Source organism: Lepidochelys kempii, chromosome 13 (assembly GCF_965140285.1).
Source record: "Lepidochelys kempii isolate rLepKem1 chromosome 13, rLepKem1.hap1, whole genome shotgun sequence".
NCBI lineage: Eukaryota > Metazoa > Chordata > Testudines > Cheloniidae > Lepidochelys > Lepidochelys kempii.
In genome coordinates, this window is record NC_136392.1 from 2,924,239 (window position 1) to 2,941,677 (window position 17,439).

At 49.0% G+C, this 17,439-nt stretch overlaps 1 protein-coding gene across 2 annotated transcripts; it reads right to left on the minus strand.

Moving 5' to 3' along the window:
* Positions 1-1,185: 1,185 nt before the first annotated feature.
* C13H20orf96 (chromosome 13 C20orf96 homolog) lies at positions 1,186-15,487 on the minus strand. 2 transcript variants are annotated; one of them, XM_073308912.2, is made up of 11 exons: positions 15,397-15,487; positions 14,379-14,452; positions 13,836-13,977; positions 12,587-12,717; positions 11,946-12,104; positions 11,202-11,301; positions 9,781-9,938; positions 9,552-9,653; positions 8,311-8,397; positions 7,844-7,962; positions 1,186-4,911 (listed from the first exon to the last, which is right to left on the minus strand). In XM_073308912.2, the coding sequence occupies exons 2-11, from the start codon at positions 14,436-14,438 to the stop codon at positions 4,851-4,853; spliced, it is 1,119 nt and encodes a 372-aa protein (XP_073165013.1). In that variant the 5' UTR covers positions 14,439-14,452; positions 15,397-15,487; the 3' UTR covers positions 1,186-4,850. The 2 variants fall into 2 exon arrangements, with proteins under 2 accessions (XP_073165013.1, XP_073165014.1); XM_073308913.2 differs by lacking the exon at positions 15,397-15,487 and adding an exon at positions 15,309-15,342.
* Positions 15,488-17,439: the final 1,952 nt, after the last annotated feature.

The window sequence follows — 17,439 nt, forward strand, 5'->3', positions numbered from 1 at the left end:
CTGCATCCCAGGAGGGGGAAAAGAGAGAGCCAGCTAACGAAGTGGCCAGAGAGGAGGAGGAAGATCCTTGGAAGGTTGCCTGAGCTGCTTCCCCAGCAAAGCGTGGGCCAGGCCCCTCCGTGCTCCTTGCACTCTGATCCCCAGGGCTGGTGGTCGTATCCATGATACTGCTGTGTAACATGGGGCTATAGATTTGACAGAATACTGCACAAACAGCTGCTTTAACACATCAGAAGCGCTCCTGGCACCTTGGCTGCTACCACTCTAAGCACTTTCGTTCTTTCATTTCCAGTCGTTAGTGCAGTGAGAATGTGAATTGACTGTCAACAGACACTGTGAATGGATTCCTGTCTGGTCCCCGCGATGGTGGGGCCTAAGCCAAGGGCTCTCTCACTTCAGCAGAGCTGGATCAGGCCCCCAGGGACAAATCTGTGTGTAAAGGCCCCACTTTGGGTGCACTAGGGGCTGGTGTTGGGTAGCCAACTCCTCCTGTGTCTCTGGTTCAGGCTGCAGCCCCGTTCCAAGCTGCTGGGCTTTCAGATTCCTGACTGGGGAGCTTTCTCCAGGCATGGGAAAAACTCAGCAGGATTCTTCTTTAGCCTAAGACTTCCTTGGAGGAGATTCTCCTCCCCATCCCCTATCAAACTGCACTTCCCACCTTCCCTGGGTGAGACAGCCCATGGGCCAAGAGACCTTGCTTCCCAGAGCAGGCCTGCTCTCCAGGGCTCCTCATTTTCTGTTAGTGGGCAGGGAAACCCCTTGCCCAGCATTTTGGCTCTGTGAGTTTTCTATTAATCACTTGACCACCCCTCCCTCAAACTCTTACAAGATATTAATCTTTGATTTATCTAGCTGGGGAGCTGGGGCCACGCTCCATCTAGTGGCAGACTGAATAACTACAGAAGCTACAGGCTATGTCACCAAGTAAGGAGTGGGACTCAGTGTAATAATACTTTGCACTTTTATAGCACTTTTCCTCCACCAATCACAGAGCACTGTAGAGGAACGGGTAAGTGTCACTGTCATAGCCTCACCCACACACCTACAGCAGTAAGCTTTTTAGAGGTGTGTGGGAAATATCATTATGGGAAGCGAGGCAGGCTCACCTCTACAGGGATAGGTTTCAGAGGAGCAGCCGGGTTAGTCTGTATCTGCAAAAAGAACAGGAGGACTTGTGGCTCCTTAGAGACTAACAATTTATTTGAGCATAAGCTTTTGTGGGCTACCGCGGATGCATAGAATGGAACATATAGTAAGAAGATATATATACAGAGAACATGAAAAGGTGGAAGTTACCACACCAACTTTAAGAGGCTAATTAATTAAGATGAGCTATTATCAGCAGGAGAAAAAAAACTTTTGTAGTGATAATCAAGATTGCCCATTTCAGACAGTTGACAAGAAGGTGTGAGGATACCTAACATGGGGAAATAGATTAAATTTGTGTAATGACCCAGCCACTCCCAGTCTCTATTCAAGCCCAAGTTAATAGTATCTAGTTTGCAAATTAATTCCAGTTCAGCAATTTCTCATTGGAGTCTGTTTTTGAAGCTTTTCTGTTGCAAAATTGCCACCTTTAAGTCTGTTACTGAGTGACCATAGAGACTGAAGTGTTCTCCTACTGGTTTTTGAATGTTATGATTCCTGATGTCAGATTTGTGTCCATTTATTCTTTTGCGTAGAGACTGTCCGGTTTGGCAAATGTACATGGCAGAGGGGCATTGCTGGCACATGATGGCATATATCACATTGGTAGATGTGCAGGTGAACGAGCCCCTGATGGCGTGGCTGATGTGATTTAGGTCCTACGATGGAGTCACTTGAATAGATATGTGGACAGAGTTGGCATCGGGCTTTGTTGCAAGGATAGGTTCCTGGGTTAGTGTTTTTGTTGTGTGGTTGCTGGTGAGTATTTGCTTCAGGTTGAGGGACTGTCTGTAAGCGAGGACTGGTCTGTCTCCCAAGATCTGTGAGAGTGAGGATCATCTTTCAGGATAAGTTGTAGATCTTTGATGATGCGCTGGAGAGGTTTTAGTTGGGGGCTGAAGGTGACGGCTAGTGGCGTTCTGTTACTTTCTTTGTTGGGCCTGTCCTGTAGTGGGTGACTTCTGGGTACTCTTCTGGCTCTGTCAATCTGTTTCTTCACTTCAGCAGGTGGGTAGTGTAGTTTTAAGAATGCTTGATAGAAATCTTGTAGGTGTTTCTGTCTGAGGGATTGGAGCAAATGCGGTTGTATCGCAGAGCTTGGCTGTAGACAATGGATCATGTGGTGTGTCCTGGATGGAAGCTGGAGGCATGTAGGTAAGTATAACGGTCAGTAGGTTTCCGGTATAGGGTGGTGTTTATGTGACCATCACTTATCAGCACAGTAGTGTCCAGGAAATGGACCGCTTGTGTGCATTGGTCCAGGCTGAGCTTGATGGTGGGATGGAAATTGTTGAAATCATTGTGGAATTCCTCAAGGGCTTCTTTTCCATGGGTCCAGGTGATGAAGATGTCAATATGTCATGTAGCACAAGTAGAGTAGGGGCGTTAGGGGATGAGAGCTAAGGAAGTGTTGTTCTAAGTCAACCATAAAAATGTTGGCATACTGTGGGGCCATGTGGGTACCCATAGCAGTGCCGCTGACTTGAAGGTATACATTGTCCCCAAATGTGAAATAGCTGTGGGTGAGAACAAAGTCACAAAGTTCAGCCACCAGGTTTGCCGTAACATTATTAGGGATACTGTTCCTGATGGCTTGTAGTCCATCTTTGTGTGGAATGTTGGTGTAGAGGGCTTCTACATCCATAGTGGCCAGGATGGTGTTTTCTGGAAGATCACCAATGGATTGTAGTTTCCTCAGGAAGTCAGTGGTGTCTCGAAGATAGGTGGGAATGCTGGTAGGGTAGGGCCTGAGGAGAGAGTCCACATAGCCAGACAATCCTGCTGTTAGGGTGCCAAAGTCTGAGCCGATGGGGCGTCCAGGATTTCCAGGTTTATGGATCTTGGGTAGCAGATAGAATACCCCTGCTCGGGGTTCTAGGCATGTGTCTACACAGATCTGTTCCTGTGCTTTTTCAGGGAGTTTCTTGAGCAGATGGTGTAGTTTCTTTTGGTAATCCTCAGAGGGATCAGAGGATAATAGCCTGTAGAATGTGGAGTTAGAGAGCTGCCTAGCAGCCTCTTGTTCATATTCTAATTTATTCATGATGATGACAGCACCTACTTTGTCAGCCTTTTTGATTATGATGTCAGAGTTGTTTCTGAGGCTGTGGATGGCATTGTGTTCAGCATGGCTGAGGTTATGGGGCAAGTGATGCTGCTTTTCCACAATTTCAGCCCATGCATGTCAACGGAAGCAATCTATGTAGAAGTCCAGCCTGTTGTTTCAACCTTCAAGAAGAGTCCACACAGAATCCCTCTTTTTGTAGGATTCTATTTCCCCATGTTAATTGTGCTTCTTGTCAATTGTCTGAAATGGGCCATCTTGATTATCCCTACAAAAGTTTTTTTTCTCCTGCTCATCTTAATTAATTAGCCTCTTAGAGTTGGTGTGGCAACTTCCACCTTTTCATGTTCTCTGTAAGTATATATATCTTCTTACTATATGTTCCATTCCATGCATCTGATGAAGTGGGCTGTATCCCATGAAAGCTTATGCTCAAATAAATTTGTTAGTCTCTAAGGTGGCACAAGTCCTCCTGTCTGTCTACAGGGATGGGGCTTGAGGAGCACCTAGCCAGCTAGTTTGACTCTGTGTCATCAAGGCTGTGAGGTTACCTTTACTAGTGGCTGTAAAGCACTTTGAGATCCCTGCTTGATACATACGACTGAAGTGAAAAGTGCTGTTATTTTTGACAAATAATAAAAGGTGTCTGGAGATTTATTCTGACAGGATGAAACTTCAGTGGTAAATTAAAGACCCACTTAATTTTTATTTCAAAATGTAGATTGAAAGTTGCAGGTTAAACATGCTACACGGTTAATCCATCAGCTGGTAGACTTCCCAGCCTGAATACTGTCAGAACCACACACCTGTAAGCAAGACGCAGCTGGGATGGAATGGACTCCTGCCAGAGGGCAAGCGGCGCCTGCTGCGAGGAACTGCAAGCATTGGTACAGAACACGGTAAGTGGAAGATTCTGATCCTGTATCATCATTCCGTCCCCCTGAATTGACATCTGCTATGGCTGATGGGGATGCAATTGTTCTGACAGGCAGCTGCTGGAGGGCACTTAGGGACAGCTCCTCATTGTTCCATTACTAAAGACCTTATCCTGGGTCTGGGCTTCAGCTCATCAGAAATCAAAATATTGATAAAAATCTCTTTTACAAAGTAGTTTCACTGGGAAGGATAAAAAGGCCAAATTCGTTTTGATAGAACTCCCCTGGGCTTCAGGAGAATTACACCAAGAAGTAGTCGGACCAAGTGGAACTGTTTGACACGTGGTGGCGCTGTAAGAATGAGAGACTGGGGAAGGGCTGTTGACAATAGTGACACCTCAGCAATGATCCACTGTCTTGGACCACATCTGGCTGCTTTAAGAGAATTTTGCACCATATTCCTTCTAGCAAGATGGCAGGTTTCTGGCTTTTACCCAGAAAAACCCCAGTTTGGATCTGGCATGATGATGACACGATTCCTGCAGATTGTTCTGTGATGGATCTAGTTTGTCCTGACAAAACAGAAGCAGTGCAGAGCAGAACTTCCTGAGAGCTGGGAGGGTTTGGAGAACTTGTCCATGAAGAGGGGGTGATTTGTTGTACAGCTCCCCACCCTGTTCCTGGCCCAGCTGTGTTCTGTTATGACATGGGCAAGGCCTGGCCCATCCACCCACCTTTCCACTTCAGCTCCAAAGCTTCTGGGACTAAATGAAAAACTTCTCCTCTACGGGGATATTGAGAACAATCTCTGTATCTGGCAGGCATCTGAGGAGAGAGCAATAAGGAGAAAGTCAATCCATAGCCAAGGAAACAAGAACTCTGCCTCAATTCAGATCAAGTGAGTCTGTGGGAGTGAGGTGGTGGGGAAGAGAAATCCTGGTACAATCAAGGCCAGAAACACACAACACTTCTCAGACACACTGTACAGCCAAAACAGTAACTCAAGGGCCTGGACATCCTTTGTCCACCACTCATAAACCCTTCACTATTAGAGGGAGGGAGGAGGGGTAGGACCAGAACCCCAGACTTGCTCAGAGAACTGCAGCCCTTTAAAGCCATATTGGGTTCTTGTGCCTGGCACAAGTTCAGCATGAGCCAGAGCCCAGACAGGCGACCCAGCCCACAGCAGCAGGGCCCAAGCAGTATTATACGTTAGCTCTGACTCACCCCAAAGAGCCCATTCTGGCATTAACCAGACTGGCCATCTCCTCTCTTCCTATGGGAAGATCACACATTGTAAATCAAAGCCTGAGCCCTGTTGTATGGCTGTTTCCTAGACAGCATTCACAGGATAACCGAGCCCTAATCAGATGTCGGCAGTGGGTTTATGAAAACAAAACAATGTATCTAGCTGCGACTCTCCTTCAACACTAACAGACAAACGCAGAGGAAAAAAGCTTCGCAGCAGCAGGGCCTTGTTAGTTATATCCACTCTCCAGCACACAGTGGACTTGTTCAGCTGTAATTCGGCAAAGCAGAGGCAGGGAACGGAATGGGAGAGGAAAGAAGTACCCTGGTTTTGCTGCTTTGGCCATGCAGCAATTAGAAACAAAAATGAGTATGGAAAGGGAGGGACCCCTCCAGCCTCCTGGCATCCCAGATCTCGCATTTTGTGACACTGTAGGTGGTGCTGGATTTTTAGTAACAGGCCTACGATCAGTTTCTGCTCTGCTGCTGCTAGTGGGGGGAGAGACTGCCCCTGCACCGCACGTTCCCCAACTCTCCCAGCTGTTTGTGGGCTGAACACAACTTTGTTCCTCCAGTGACTCAGGGAAACCAATGGGCTAATCTAAGAAAACAAGCACATTGTGAAGTCACGTGAAAAGCGTAAAGAAAGTCAGTGGGAAATGTCTGTGGAGGAAACCGTGGTGATGGCTCTGGCAAAGGGGCCCAGCCTGGCAGGGCTGTGTAATCACCAAATGCCTGACTTATGATGCTGCTTTCCCACTTGGCCTTTCTTCTATTTTTAAACCTTTTCCCAGTCACACACAGTCACCCCAGCTCTGCAATCTGTCAGGACTAATTAATGCTCCATTTTACCCTTCTTTTATCTGAAAAAATTAAGTTACACTAATATATCACAAGGCTGTTCAACTCTCCCCAATTTCCTGACATGTTGCAGGCTTTTCTTCCGCTTCCCGTCAGGCCTGCCGACTTCTGCAGGTAGACCAGGCCAAGGGATAGTCTTCTGGCTAAAACATAGAGCCAATTCCCTGACTCCAAGCCCCATCATTAGCTCTGTTACAGACTTATGGCCTAGGTTTATGGAAATCATGGAGGACCCTGCTTTTCATACCATTCATCTGAATATTCTGCATATGCAAAACAGGGGGGAACCTGCAGGACTAATCTGCCTATAAAATTACTTTGTGTGCAAAATTGGGGAAGCTAGAGGTGAAAAATCAGTGTGAATCACAGTTTGTCCACACACTCACTTTGCACACACACTTGTAATAAATGCACAGGCAAACAGCAAACAATTTCACATGTATTTTGCACACACACCTACAAGTTTAGACTGGCTGACATTCAAGAACTTAACCTCTTTGGGCCAAATGTGGCCCTGGCTTACACCCTAACTGTAGTCAATAACTGATCAAGACCAATGTCCAGTTGTAACCTCACTTGGCACTTGCTAATCAAGTTTCTGTTTTAAATTGCATTAAGTTTCCTTTAGATACTGTGGATCTTTGTGTATTTGGTGTGCAGTCAATCACAATCTGAGGTGTTAACACAATTGCTCTTTGCATCAACTGCACCCCAGTAGGTATTTGTGGGAGTAGTTTCAGGGCGGGTTAGTGCATCTCTCTCAGTTTTATGTTTTGAGCCCACAATCTTAGCTGAACCTTTTCGATTGTTCCTGGAAGTTAGAAGCCAGGGTTTCTGTGAATGAGCTGGCAGGGCATCCTGCACATTGATACACAGAAACTCAATGCTGAAAGCAATCAGCCACCAGTGAACTGGGGCTGGGGAGGGAGCAAAGAGGAGAAATGAGATTTGGTATTTTGCAGCTCTCATCTGCCTTTGAAACCTCTTTAACATAGTAGGAAAATGGCCGACTTATCTTTTTTCACCCAGTATTTTGTCGGGGAATTTACTGTGGCTGTTCGAAAAGTGACTTTAGATGACCAGTGCATGCTCTGACAAAGAGTCTTTTGGGACCAACATGGCTATGAATACACTACATACAATGAGTCTTTTTGGAAGGCCCGTTGGCCCCTCAGAGCCTTAGTTTTACCAACTGTAAAATGAGAACAGAGTACTTCCTTATTGTGCATCACAGGAAGCGTGTAAAGCTTTATTAATCCTCACAACCCCCTAGTGGGGAAACTGAGGCACAGAGAAGGGAAGCGACTTACTGAAGGTTGACAATAAATCAGTATCAGTGCCAGGGCTAGCCCTTCCTACTTCTGTGCTCAGGCCATTAGGCCATGCACTTCCCTTCCCCAATTGGACCCAATATTACAATCAGGTTTACATTTTATGGTGAGGTGCATCATTTACCTTTGACGACTGTGCAAATAGTTGGCTTGAGTTTCTTAATACAGGATGCAAAGGCATTCTGAGTGGAGATTAACTCCCAGTGCACTAAGCAGAGGGTGACCTATGAATATTCACAGTGAAACTGGTGCCAGAAGGGCCTGTGGTGTGTTATTCAGTAAACTCTACTGCTTAGGAGATAAACGCAGGGACCTACTTGGGCCGCCGCAGCAGGACGTCGGCGAAGATCACCTCTCGAGGGTCTCTCACGCTCCTGCGAAGTGTCATAATGCTCTTTTGTAGCTCTGTGATTTCTTCCAATAGCTCGTGAATGATCTGAAAGAATTAAATCTGTGACACTGCTCTTTAAAAACACTGAGATGAAGTGAGGCACAAAGGTACCAGAGAACTAGGAACAGCAGAGGAGCTAGAGAAGACTTGCCAGGGCATCTGGTCCATCCTCACAAAGCCAGGGCTGGAGCGTTCCCCACAATACACTCTGCAGTGTGCCAGGGGAATCCCTGCTGTGCTCCTCAACATCCTAGGTGTGCCCTAACAGTCCACAAGTTCCACTGGAAACAGACGGGCACAGCCACTGTACTGGAGGACCAGCAACAAAGGGGTTAATACTCACTAGGCCAACACCCCTGCTGCTCCATGCTACTTCCTCCCAAACCTGCTTACCTTCTTTTGCATTTGGACTTCATTCCTGAGTATCCGATTGTTGACAGCCATCTGCTTCAACCCCTCCTGATAGAGAAACCCCTTGTCCTGCACAGATAGAAAAAATAAACCAGCTGAAGTAAAAGACCAGACGGTAAATCCCAGTATGCATCTGGACCAGAAGAGAAGCACAAAATAGCTGGGGAGAGCTGCAACAATCACAAACATGATTGCTGTCCATGGCTCTCTTTGCGCTAACAGGCTCAGAAGAACAGCTTCAATGGGAGGAAAAAGGGATGCAGCCTCTCAGGGTTTTGGTTGTTCAAAAAAAACCGTACTTTAGACATGACTGGGTATAATTTATTTCTACAATGCAACCCACAATGACAGGTATGAAACCCTGCCACTTGCAGACCCTAGGGTATTTGCCTCCAGTAGTATTTGCCATGTCTAGAATAACAGGTGAACTCCTCCTTTAAGGAATGCATTCTGGGACAAATTCTGGGGGCCATCATCTCCTCAATACCCAATGAGATCACATTGTGCTGAATATAGGACTAGAAGTCAGTAATATTGGTGTTCTAATTCCAGCTGCCAACACAGACTACCTATATGGCCTTGAGCATGTCACATCACCCTTGCTTACAGATTCATCTGGGAAATGGGAATACTGATATTTTTCCATCTCACCAGGCTGTGGCGAGGGTTCCTTAATGTTTGCACAGAAGTCTTAAGTATTACCACATAAAAAGCAATTATACAATAGAAGTTTCCTATATCTTCTGAAGGGACAATAAGGTCTCATATTTTCAGTATTGCGTGTATTTGTGTGCTTAATGTGCTCGTGCAATTACTACAAATGTGTGTGCAATCTCAGTAACTGTGCACATAAGTGACTAGTTAAACATCTATCTAAATATCAGTTCAATTTAATTCATTCCCTCTAACTGTGGGTGCAAATACCCATGCATGATTCTGAAAATACTGTAACATGCAAGGCAACAATCGTACCACCAATGCGAAATCCAGCTCTGTACCTACAACTCCCTGCTATGAAGAAAAGCTCCAGGTATCAACTAAGCTGGAGACAGTAGCACACTGTTACACCCTTGCATGTCCTCTGTACTACAGTGTCACTGGTGGGCCAAATCTGGAAACCCGAGCCCTATATGGCAGCTTCCAGTAGCAGTCTAGTTGGCAGGGTACTCCATTATCTTTCTCACTGACCTTCAAGTATGCAAAGACAGATGCAATCCACTAACCTTTGCAACAGCCTGTAATATCTGCTCCTTCTCATCTTGAACCTTCTTTTCCAGTTGCTGCATTACTGTTTTTGCCAGATCTTCTATATCTTCCATTTCGTCCTGAGAATTACAGAGAGGGGTTGCAAGGAAACAACAGGATTATTAAGCAAATGAACATCTGATTGCTTTGGTCCCATCCCTTCTCTTTACACACAGCGATAACATAGGTTAGGAGAGGTCTCTTTACTTGCTGTTCTTCCTTCAGGTTTCGGATGTTGCGAAGCATAAAGGCTATCTGGACGGCTTTCACCGGGTACTCCTTGTCCATGTATGTTCGTAAAACACTGAGTTCTTCCTGGAGCATTTGCACATTGGTGTTCATGTGATCCACCTGATGTTTCAGTTCTGATTAAAAGGCCAAGATAGAAAGTTAAGCCACAGAGACCCCCAAACCCACCTCTCCTTTTCAGTGGAGCCAAGGAAACTTTTGTTCTTCTGAAACAGAGCCTTCTCTTTACAATGGTTAAATATTATGTTAGTCTAGTAGCCATGATTAGAAGCACAGGAACTGCCAGACTGAATCAGACCAGAGGCCCATCTAATCCACTATCCTGTCTCTGACAGTGGCCAGTACCAGATGTTTTCAAAGAAGGTGCAAAAATATGGAATAACTTGCCCACAGGGGAAGTCTCTTTCTAACCCCCATCAGTTAGTGGTTAGTTCGGCTGCTGTAGGGTTTATATCCCTTCCAAACATTTTTTACAGGAATTGATTGAGAGGGAATGTCCCTGTGACAGATATTGCAACTGCATGCAGTATCCCATGTTGTATTAAGTGTATGATTAGTTTGTGTATCACAGTGGGCCGGGAATTGTGTGTAACTCCAGCAGTAGGGAAAGATTACTTTTAGCTCCACCAGGAGCTAAGAATGGGGGAGGGAGGGGGGGGAGAATGATTAAGGTGAATCACTCAAGTTGTTAACACCTCCAGAGAGGTACCAACTGGGGAGGCTTATCCATACTTGGTCAAACTGGGTTTTCCAGATACCAACAGACAAAGAAAGGGCTTTTGGCATGAAAAGGCTGTTTAAACTGACTCAGGGAAAGACTTTGGCCTACAAGGGCACCTTAAGACTAATGGGTGACTCCTGGAATGTTTAAGGTGAGTTCAACTCTATTGATTGTTTTAATGATGTTTACTCTATAAATGCTTTTACTTTAAGAATAAATGTGCTTGCTTATGAGGAGCTGTGTAGTAACTTGTAACTGCTGGCAATATACTGTTCATAGCCCATGGAGAGAAAGCAACACCCAGGTGCTGGCCATCAGGCAGACTAGCTTGCTGGGGATATCACTGAGTAAGGCAGGGAGCTGTGCAGCTTTAAAACCCCAGTTAGAAGGAAGTGGGACAAAGGTCCCTACCCAGAGACAGGTAACAGCTGGAGTCCTGAGACTTGGCTGGGAACTCCTGAAGTGGACCACGGTGGGGGGATACAGATGCAGTTACCCTGAAACTGACAGTCCCCATATACCAAAACTAATTGATTATCTTTAGGAAACCTAATTATTTGACGTTCACAACAATAATCTAATGAAATGAGGAGTAGAGGACAATGGAGTTGCATGTACTATATTGCCTATTAGCTTAATGTGAACTATCCATTCTTACTCTTCAGGTTCTTTTCAACCATTTTTTCTGTTTCTTGGAGTTCTGCTCTAGCTACACCAACTTGGTTCTGACTGGAGTCCTGAAGGGTCGAGATGACTGTCTACAAAGAGAGAAATCTAGTCACTGATTGCTGTACACTACTGACAGACTATGAAATGTCTAGCTGCAGGCTTCCTAATGCACCTCTCACCGTGGTATTTATTGATCCCACTAATAGCATGATGAAGTGAACTGCATGGTGCCATGGCAGCACAGCTGCAAGCACAGAAGAGCTGCTCTTGGGAGTGACTTTGTGCTTCCCACCTCATGAGCCAGTCGAGGTCATGCACTTCATGGAAGAGACATGTTCAAGCTACTAGGAGAGGGTGACAGTTGTCACTTGCTACACTCTTGCTTCCTCATCAGAAAATCTTGCAGCAGCATTGCCTTTGGGATTGGCAAGGTGGCTGCTCCGCACACTCCAGGGCTGTATCTGCACTAGAAGGGATGCTTAAGAAGAGGCAGTGTGATGCAGGTAGCTGGAGCATCTTTGGCTGCTGTGGGGCAGAGCCCAGTGGTATATAAATTGTGTAAAGCAGAATGCTGCAGCGGCACTTCAGGGCACAAGACTGTTCCCCCTTACCACTAGTATGGGCTGTGTAATCACCACACAAGAGTTTGAATCTGCTCGGGTGGGATTAGAAGGAGCTGGGATTATGTTGGGATTCTGCTCATCTGACTTCACTGGCCACACCTAAGCCTCACCCCAAACATCTCGTACTGCTGCAGCAGGTCTCTGGCATGCTTGGCAGTACTGGCATCCATCTGCTGAATGTCCTGGGCCAGTCTCCCGTTGGTCTCCACCAGGGTGGCGCTGTGATGCTTCAGCTCATGTAGGGACTTTCTCTTCGACTTGGTCAGTTTCTGAAAGAATTTATGAGTGAAAGATTTACAAATGTGTTCCACCTACCACCCCAATGACATTCCTGTTCATTAATAAATAACGATATCGCCCTTGATTTACTTTGGCACCATAAACCCACCTAATCAATTCCATCTTTTAGCTAAATCACACCAATTTCCCCAACACATCCCTGCACCCACCTTCTTCATGGGCCAGCTGCTCTAACACTACATTCTTGCTCCAGCTTCTCCCAGCACCTGGGGCCTGATTCTCCATTGCTCAGCACCTTGTGGAGTCATCTGCATGAGCACAACAGGAGTGTCACATTGGTGCATGCCTCCAAATCAGAACAGCAGCCTTTGACATCCACTTTGCATGAGTGTAAATGAGATAATCAGGCCACTAGTTTTCCTTCCTCTCTTGGGACAACCCCGAATAACCATATGGTCTGTGCCAGCCTCCCTATAAATAAATCACAGCACTGGACATTTGCTTCATGTACCTTAATAATTTTGATGTTCTCCAAGCTTTTAGTTAGATCAGTCTCTTTTGCTGAGGTTTTCTGCTGAGCAAATCTGGGATTCAGAGAGGGTGCGGTCTTCGAAGGCAAGGATGAACTGGGACTGAATAGAACTGGTAAAACAGAAAATGCTCTGCACTTATTATACTGTCCAGTTTTAACACGACAGGAATTGAATACACTTGCCATGTGTAGCTGAGGGACATTTAGGAATGCCAGCTGTCACGGAGTCCCCGGGCGATGCTCTGGAACTGCTCCCTACGAAGCCAGGCAGGATTCTGGGGAAGTCTCCTTTCTGTGAGCAGCCTGTCTTCAGGACCACAGCTCACACAGCTTCCACCTTCCTGGGTCTGACCTTGGAGCATTCAGCATCCTCTGCCCCTCCATGCGCTTCCCACAGCGAGTCCACCCAGGCGGGCTCCTGGGGAAGCCAGAGGGTCCTGCACCCCAGCTCCTCAGTCAGATGTGACTCTCAGCCAGCCAGTAAAACAGGTTTATTAGACGACAGGAACATGGTCTAAAACAGAGCTTGTAGGTGCAGAGAACAGGACCCCTCAGCTGGGTCCATTTTGGGAGGCAGTGAGCCAGACAACCACATCTGCCCTTCACTCCATGTCCGCAGCCAGCCCCAAACTGAAACTCTCTCCTGCCCCTCCTCCTCTGGGCTTTGTCCCTTTCCAGGGCCAGGAAGTCACCTGATTCCTTTGTTCTCCAACCCTTTAGCTCTCACCATGCAGGGGGGAAGGGCCAGGCCATCAGTTGCCAGGAAACAGGGTGTCGGCCATTCTCTGTGTCCAGACCCCTGCACACACCTGCCCTCTAGGGCTCTGCAACGATCATACACCCTTATCCCACCACCTAGATACTTAAGAACTGCATAGGGGAAACTGAGGCACCCCACACTATTCAGAGAAAACATTAAGAACAGTCCCACTTCGTCACACCAGCCACAGGGAGTTTATAGTTCCTGCGGACCCCGGGGAAGTAACCAAGAAACTGTATAGGAGCACTGAATGTAAGCAGCTTACAGGTCTCCAGTCCTGGCATTTTTATTCTCAGCCTTTCCCAGCAGGAGTCACTGCAGAAAATGGTGAAGCTGTATTGGCTTTGGGGAAAGTCTCAGCTCCTCCGTGGCCAAGCCCTCCCAGCAGGAAGAACTGTTGGGACTTCAAGAGGGGGCACTGGTGGGGAGTGACATGCCATATGATACAGAAACAGAATCTCTGCCAACCTGACTGCTTGTCTTTCTGGTAGCCAGCGGAGCGCCCTTCGCTTTTCTTGTCCTCACTCGGTGATGTGATAGCTGGCAAAGCTGGTTTGTGTGACACAGGTTTATTCTGTTTTGCTTCTATCCTCTGCCACTTGCTGTAATCCTAAACTCAGCAGAAGGCACAGACAAGACGTTACTGCTTAAGGTGTCATGGGAGATTTATGGGAGGTCTTTACTACAATTTGAACTTCCCCATCCTATTCCTCAAGGGAGTCTGGGAACCTCTCCACTGTGCCAAAGGGCTGACACATTTGGGCAACACTCCTTTCAGACCTTCTATCAGTAACAGTTTGCTAGCATATCTGATGGGGCCAGTCGAACATGTGCTTACATTCAAATGGCAGCCATCCACCTCCCATCCCTGCCTTCACCCCAAGCAGCCTGGGGAGAGGCACTGTATAGGGTCTATCTATGTACTTCGAAAGCCCCCGTCACCAGGGTGTTCTGGCTCCAGCCCCCAGCCCCTCAGAGGAGTCCAGTTGAAGTGCCATTAGGGTAACTTACTGTTGCCCCGTATTTATTAGTTATGTTTTGGGCCAGGGTGTTCAGGACCTTTGCAGCCATCTCTGGGGGTGGCTCTGGAAGAAAAGTGGGAGACGCTAGCCACCTGGTGACTTTATAAGTACTGCAGACCCTGGGCAAGTAACTTCAAGAAACGGTATAGGAGCACTGAATGAAAGCAGCTCACGGGTCTCCAGTACCGGCATTTTTATTCTCAGCCTTTCCCAGCAGAAGGCACTGCAGAGAATGGCGAGGCTGTACTGGCTTTGGGGAAACTCTCAAGCCCTCCCAGCAGGAAGCACTGTTGGGACTGCAAAAGGGGACACCGGTGGGTGGGCAGTGACATGTCATATGGCCATGCAGACAAGTGAGCTAGACACCATCCTGGGGTCCCCCCAGCACCCCCCCCGGGAGCCAGAGCCCATCTTGGGGACCATCCTGGGGTCCCCCCAAAGCACCCCCAGGGGGAGCCAGAGACCATCCTGGGGTCCCCCCAGAACCCCCCGAGGGGGAGACAGAGACCATCCTGGGGTCCCCCAGAACCCCCCGGGGGGGAGCCAGAGACCATCCTGGGGTCCCCCCGAACCCCCCGAGGGGGAGACAGAGATCATCCTGGGGTCCCCCCAGCACCCCCCCGGGAGCCAGAGCCCATCTTGGGGACCATCCTGGGGTCCCCCCAAAGCACCCCCAGGGGGAGCCAGAGACCATCCTGGGGTCCCCCCAGAACCCCCCGAGGGGGAGCCAGAGACCATCCTGGGGTCCCCCCGAACCCCCCGAGGGGGAGACAGAGATCATCCTGGGGTCCCCCCAGCACCCCCCCGGGAGCCAGAGCCCATCTTGGGGACCATCCTGGGATCCCCCCAAAGCACCCCCAGGGGGAGCCAGAGACCATCCTGGGGTCCCCCCAGCACCCCCCCGGGAGCCAGAGCCCACCTCGGGGACCATCCTGGGGTCCCCCCCAAAGCACCCCCAGGGGGAGCCAGAGACCACCCCGCGTCTCCCAGCCCCGCCCCCTCCGTGCCTGTCCTCGCCCCGGGGCTTCTGCGCCTCGTCGCAGCCGGGGCGGCGCGGAGCGGCGGGTCTCCATGGGGACGGGACGGAGGCGGCGTACGGAAGCCGGCTGGGGGTGGGGCCTGGCTCTCTAGCCCCGCCCCCCGGCGCGGCGCCCGGCGGGCCGGCCTGGCCGGGCGCACGTGGGGCGGTGCCGGGAGGGCCACGGCTCTGCAGCGCCCCCTGGCGATCCCCAGCCGGCAGAGCCGCGCCCGTCTCGCCCGCCCGGTCGCTGCTGCAGCGCGTGCCCCGCGTGGGGCGGTTCGACTGAGCCCGCAGCAAGCCGTGCGGGGGGGCTCTGTCCCGGGGTGGCCCTGGCCCTGGCCCTGGCCCTGGCCCGGCGACGGGAACCTGGAGCTTGCAGAGTCAAGCGCCAGAGTTAGGCAAAGACCCAGAGAAGCAGCAGCAGCAGCAGCTGCAGGGAACCTTCTGCCCCAGCCCCCTGCGGCCCTGGGCAGGGTGCCGCATCTTCAGCGGCGAGGCCTCCTGCCCCCGGGGAGAAGGTTAAATGGAAACGGGCTTTAGGCAACCGCAGGCCAGGGGCGCTGTGTGATTTGCGGGCCTGGGACACGGGACGCGTCCAACGCCCGCGAAGCCATAGACGGTGTGTCTGGGTTACCATATTTATTGGATCCTGTGAATAACTTTAGTTACAAAGCCATTTATTTCTACGCAGTTGGATTCATGGGTTATTAAAAAAGAAAAATGAACGTTAGAGCATCGTTAGAATCCCAAACCTTTCCTGAGTGTCTGGTTTGTGTCCGACTGGAGGATTCATAGATTTTGAAGGCCAGAAAGGATTATGATTATCTAGTCTGCCCTCTGACGTAAGACAGGCCAGGGAACTTCGCCCAATACTTCGTTTACCTAAGAGCTTTCTACACACAAACTTGCACCAGTTTAGTTACACCAGTACATATCCTGGTGTGGACACCTTTACATCAGATTCAAACAGGTTATAATGGATTAGCTTGCCCCTGTAAAGACTTGTCTATGTGATAAATGGCACTGAAATACAAAATGGGTTGTAATTCACACCTGAGTTATTTCAGTGCAAATCTACCTTTTACTAATATTGAAATAGGACTGATGCTCTTACTCTGAAATGAGCGTGTCCACACACAGCCTTCCACTGAAATTCCACTGAAACCCTAACCCTAACCCTAACAGTTTGAATTGTAACCCATTTCCTAGCGCTTCCTACAATTCTCAGGGTCTCAAGCAGCAAGGCTTGCTCCGTGCCCCCCCTCGCAGGCATGGTACAGAGATTGGTGCAGAGTACACAGTGCTGCACTCCAGGCAGGTTTGCAAGGGAGCCTTTCTGCCCAGGGCAGGCTCTGCAAAGCCCTGTCCCCTCAGGCCAATGCCCAGGGCCCCCTGGGATACTGTTAGTGCCTGTTTACAGCAGGGCGGGGATCTTCAGGTGACATGCACCTCACCCCCCCAGCCCAGGGCGGGGACAGGAGAGATCATTAACCCTCTCTTGGCCTTTGTCTAGCAGATGGGAGGAGCTTTCACACTCAGGCCCAGATGCCCTGGGCCAAGCTGGTGATGAGCTGAGCTCCGGGTTCTGCTTTATCAAAGCTGGCCCCACCTCATCTCCCAGATGCCCCTTAGCAAGAGCGTGTTTCTTCTCAGAAGTTGATGAATGACTTTTTGGGGCATGACATGGCCTGGGATCCGGGAAGCCTCTGAGTCTGAGACAGCCCTGGGTACTGCGGAGCGGGGGCGAGGGTCCTCCCCCATCCGTTCAGCGCTTCCTTTGTTCCTTGGTTTTTTTACACATAAAAAAAAATCCCTTGTAGGATGGGGTGGGGGAGGGGATTGCAGAGATGAACTGAATGGCTCCTTTGTTCCCTGGCCTGTCACTTACTGTCAGGTTAGTCCGGAAGAAGAGAGCGGGCGAGCCCTTAAACCAGCTGTTTGGGTGTGCTGACATTTCCTTCTCCATGTTAACAGGGACTTTATTATCGTGTGGTGGGAGGGGGAGTGCCGGGGGCTGGGGCTGGGATTT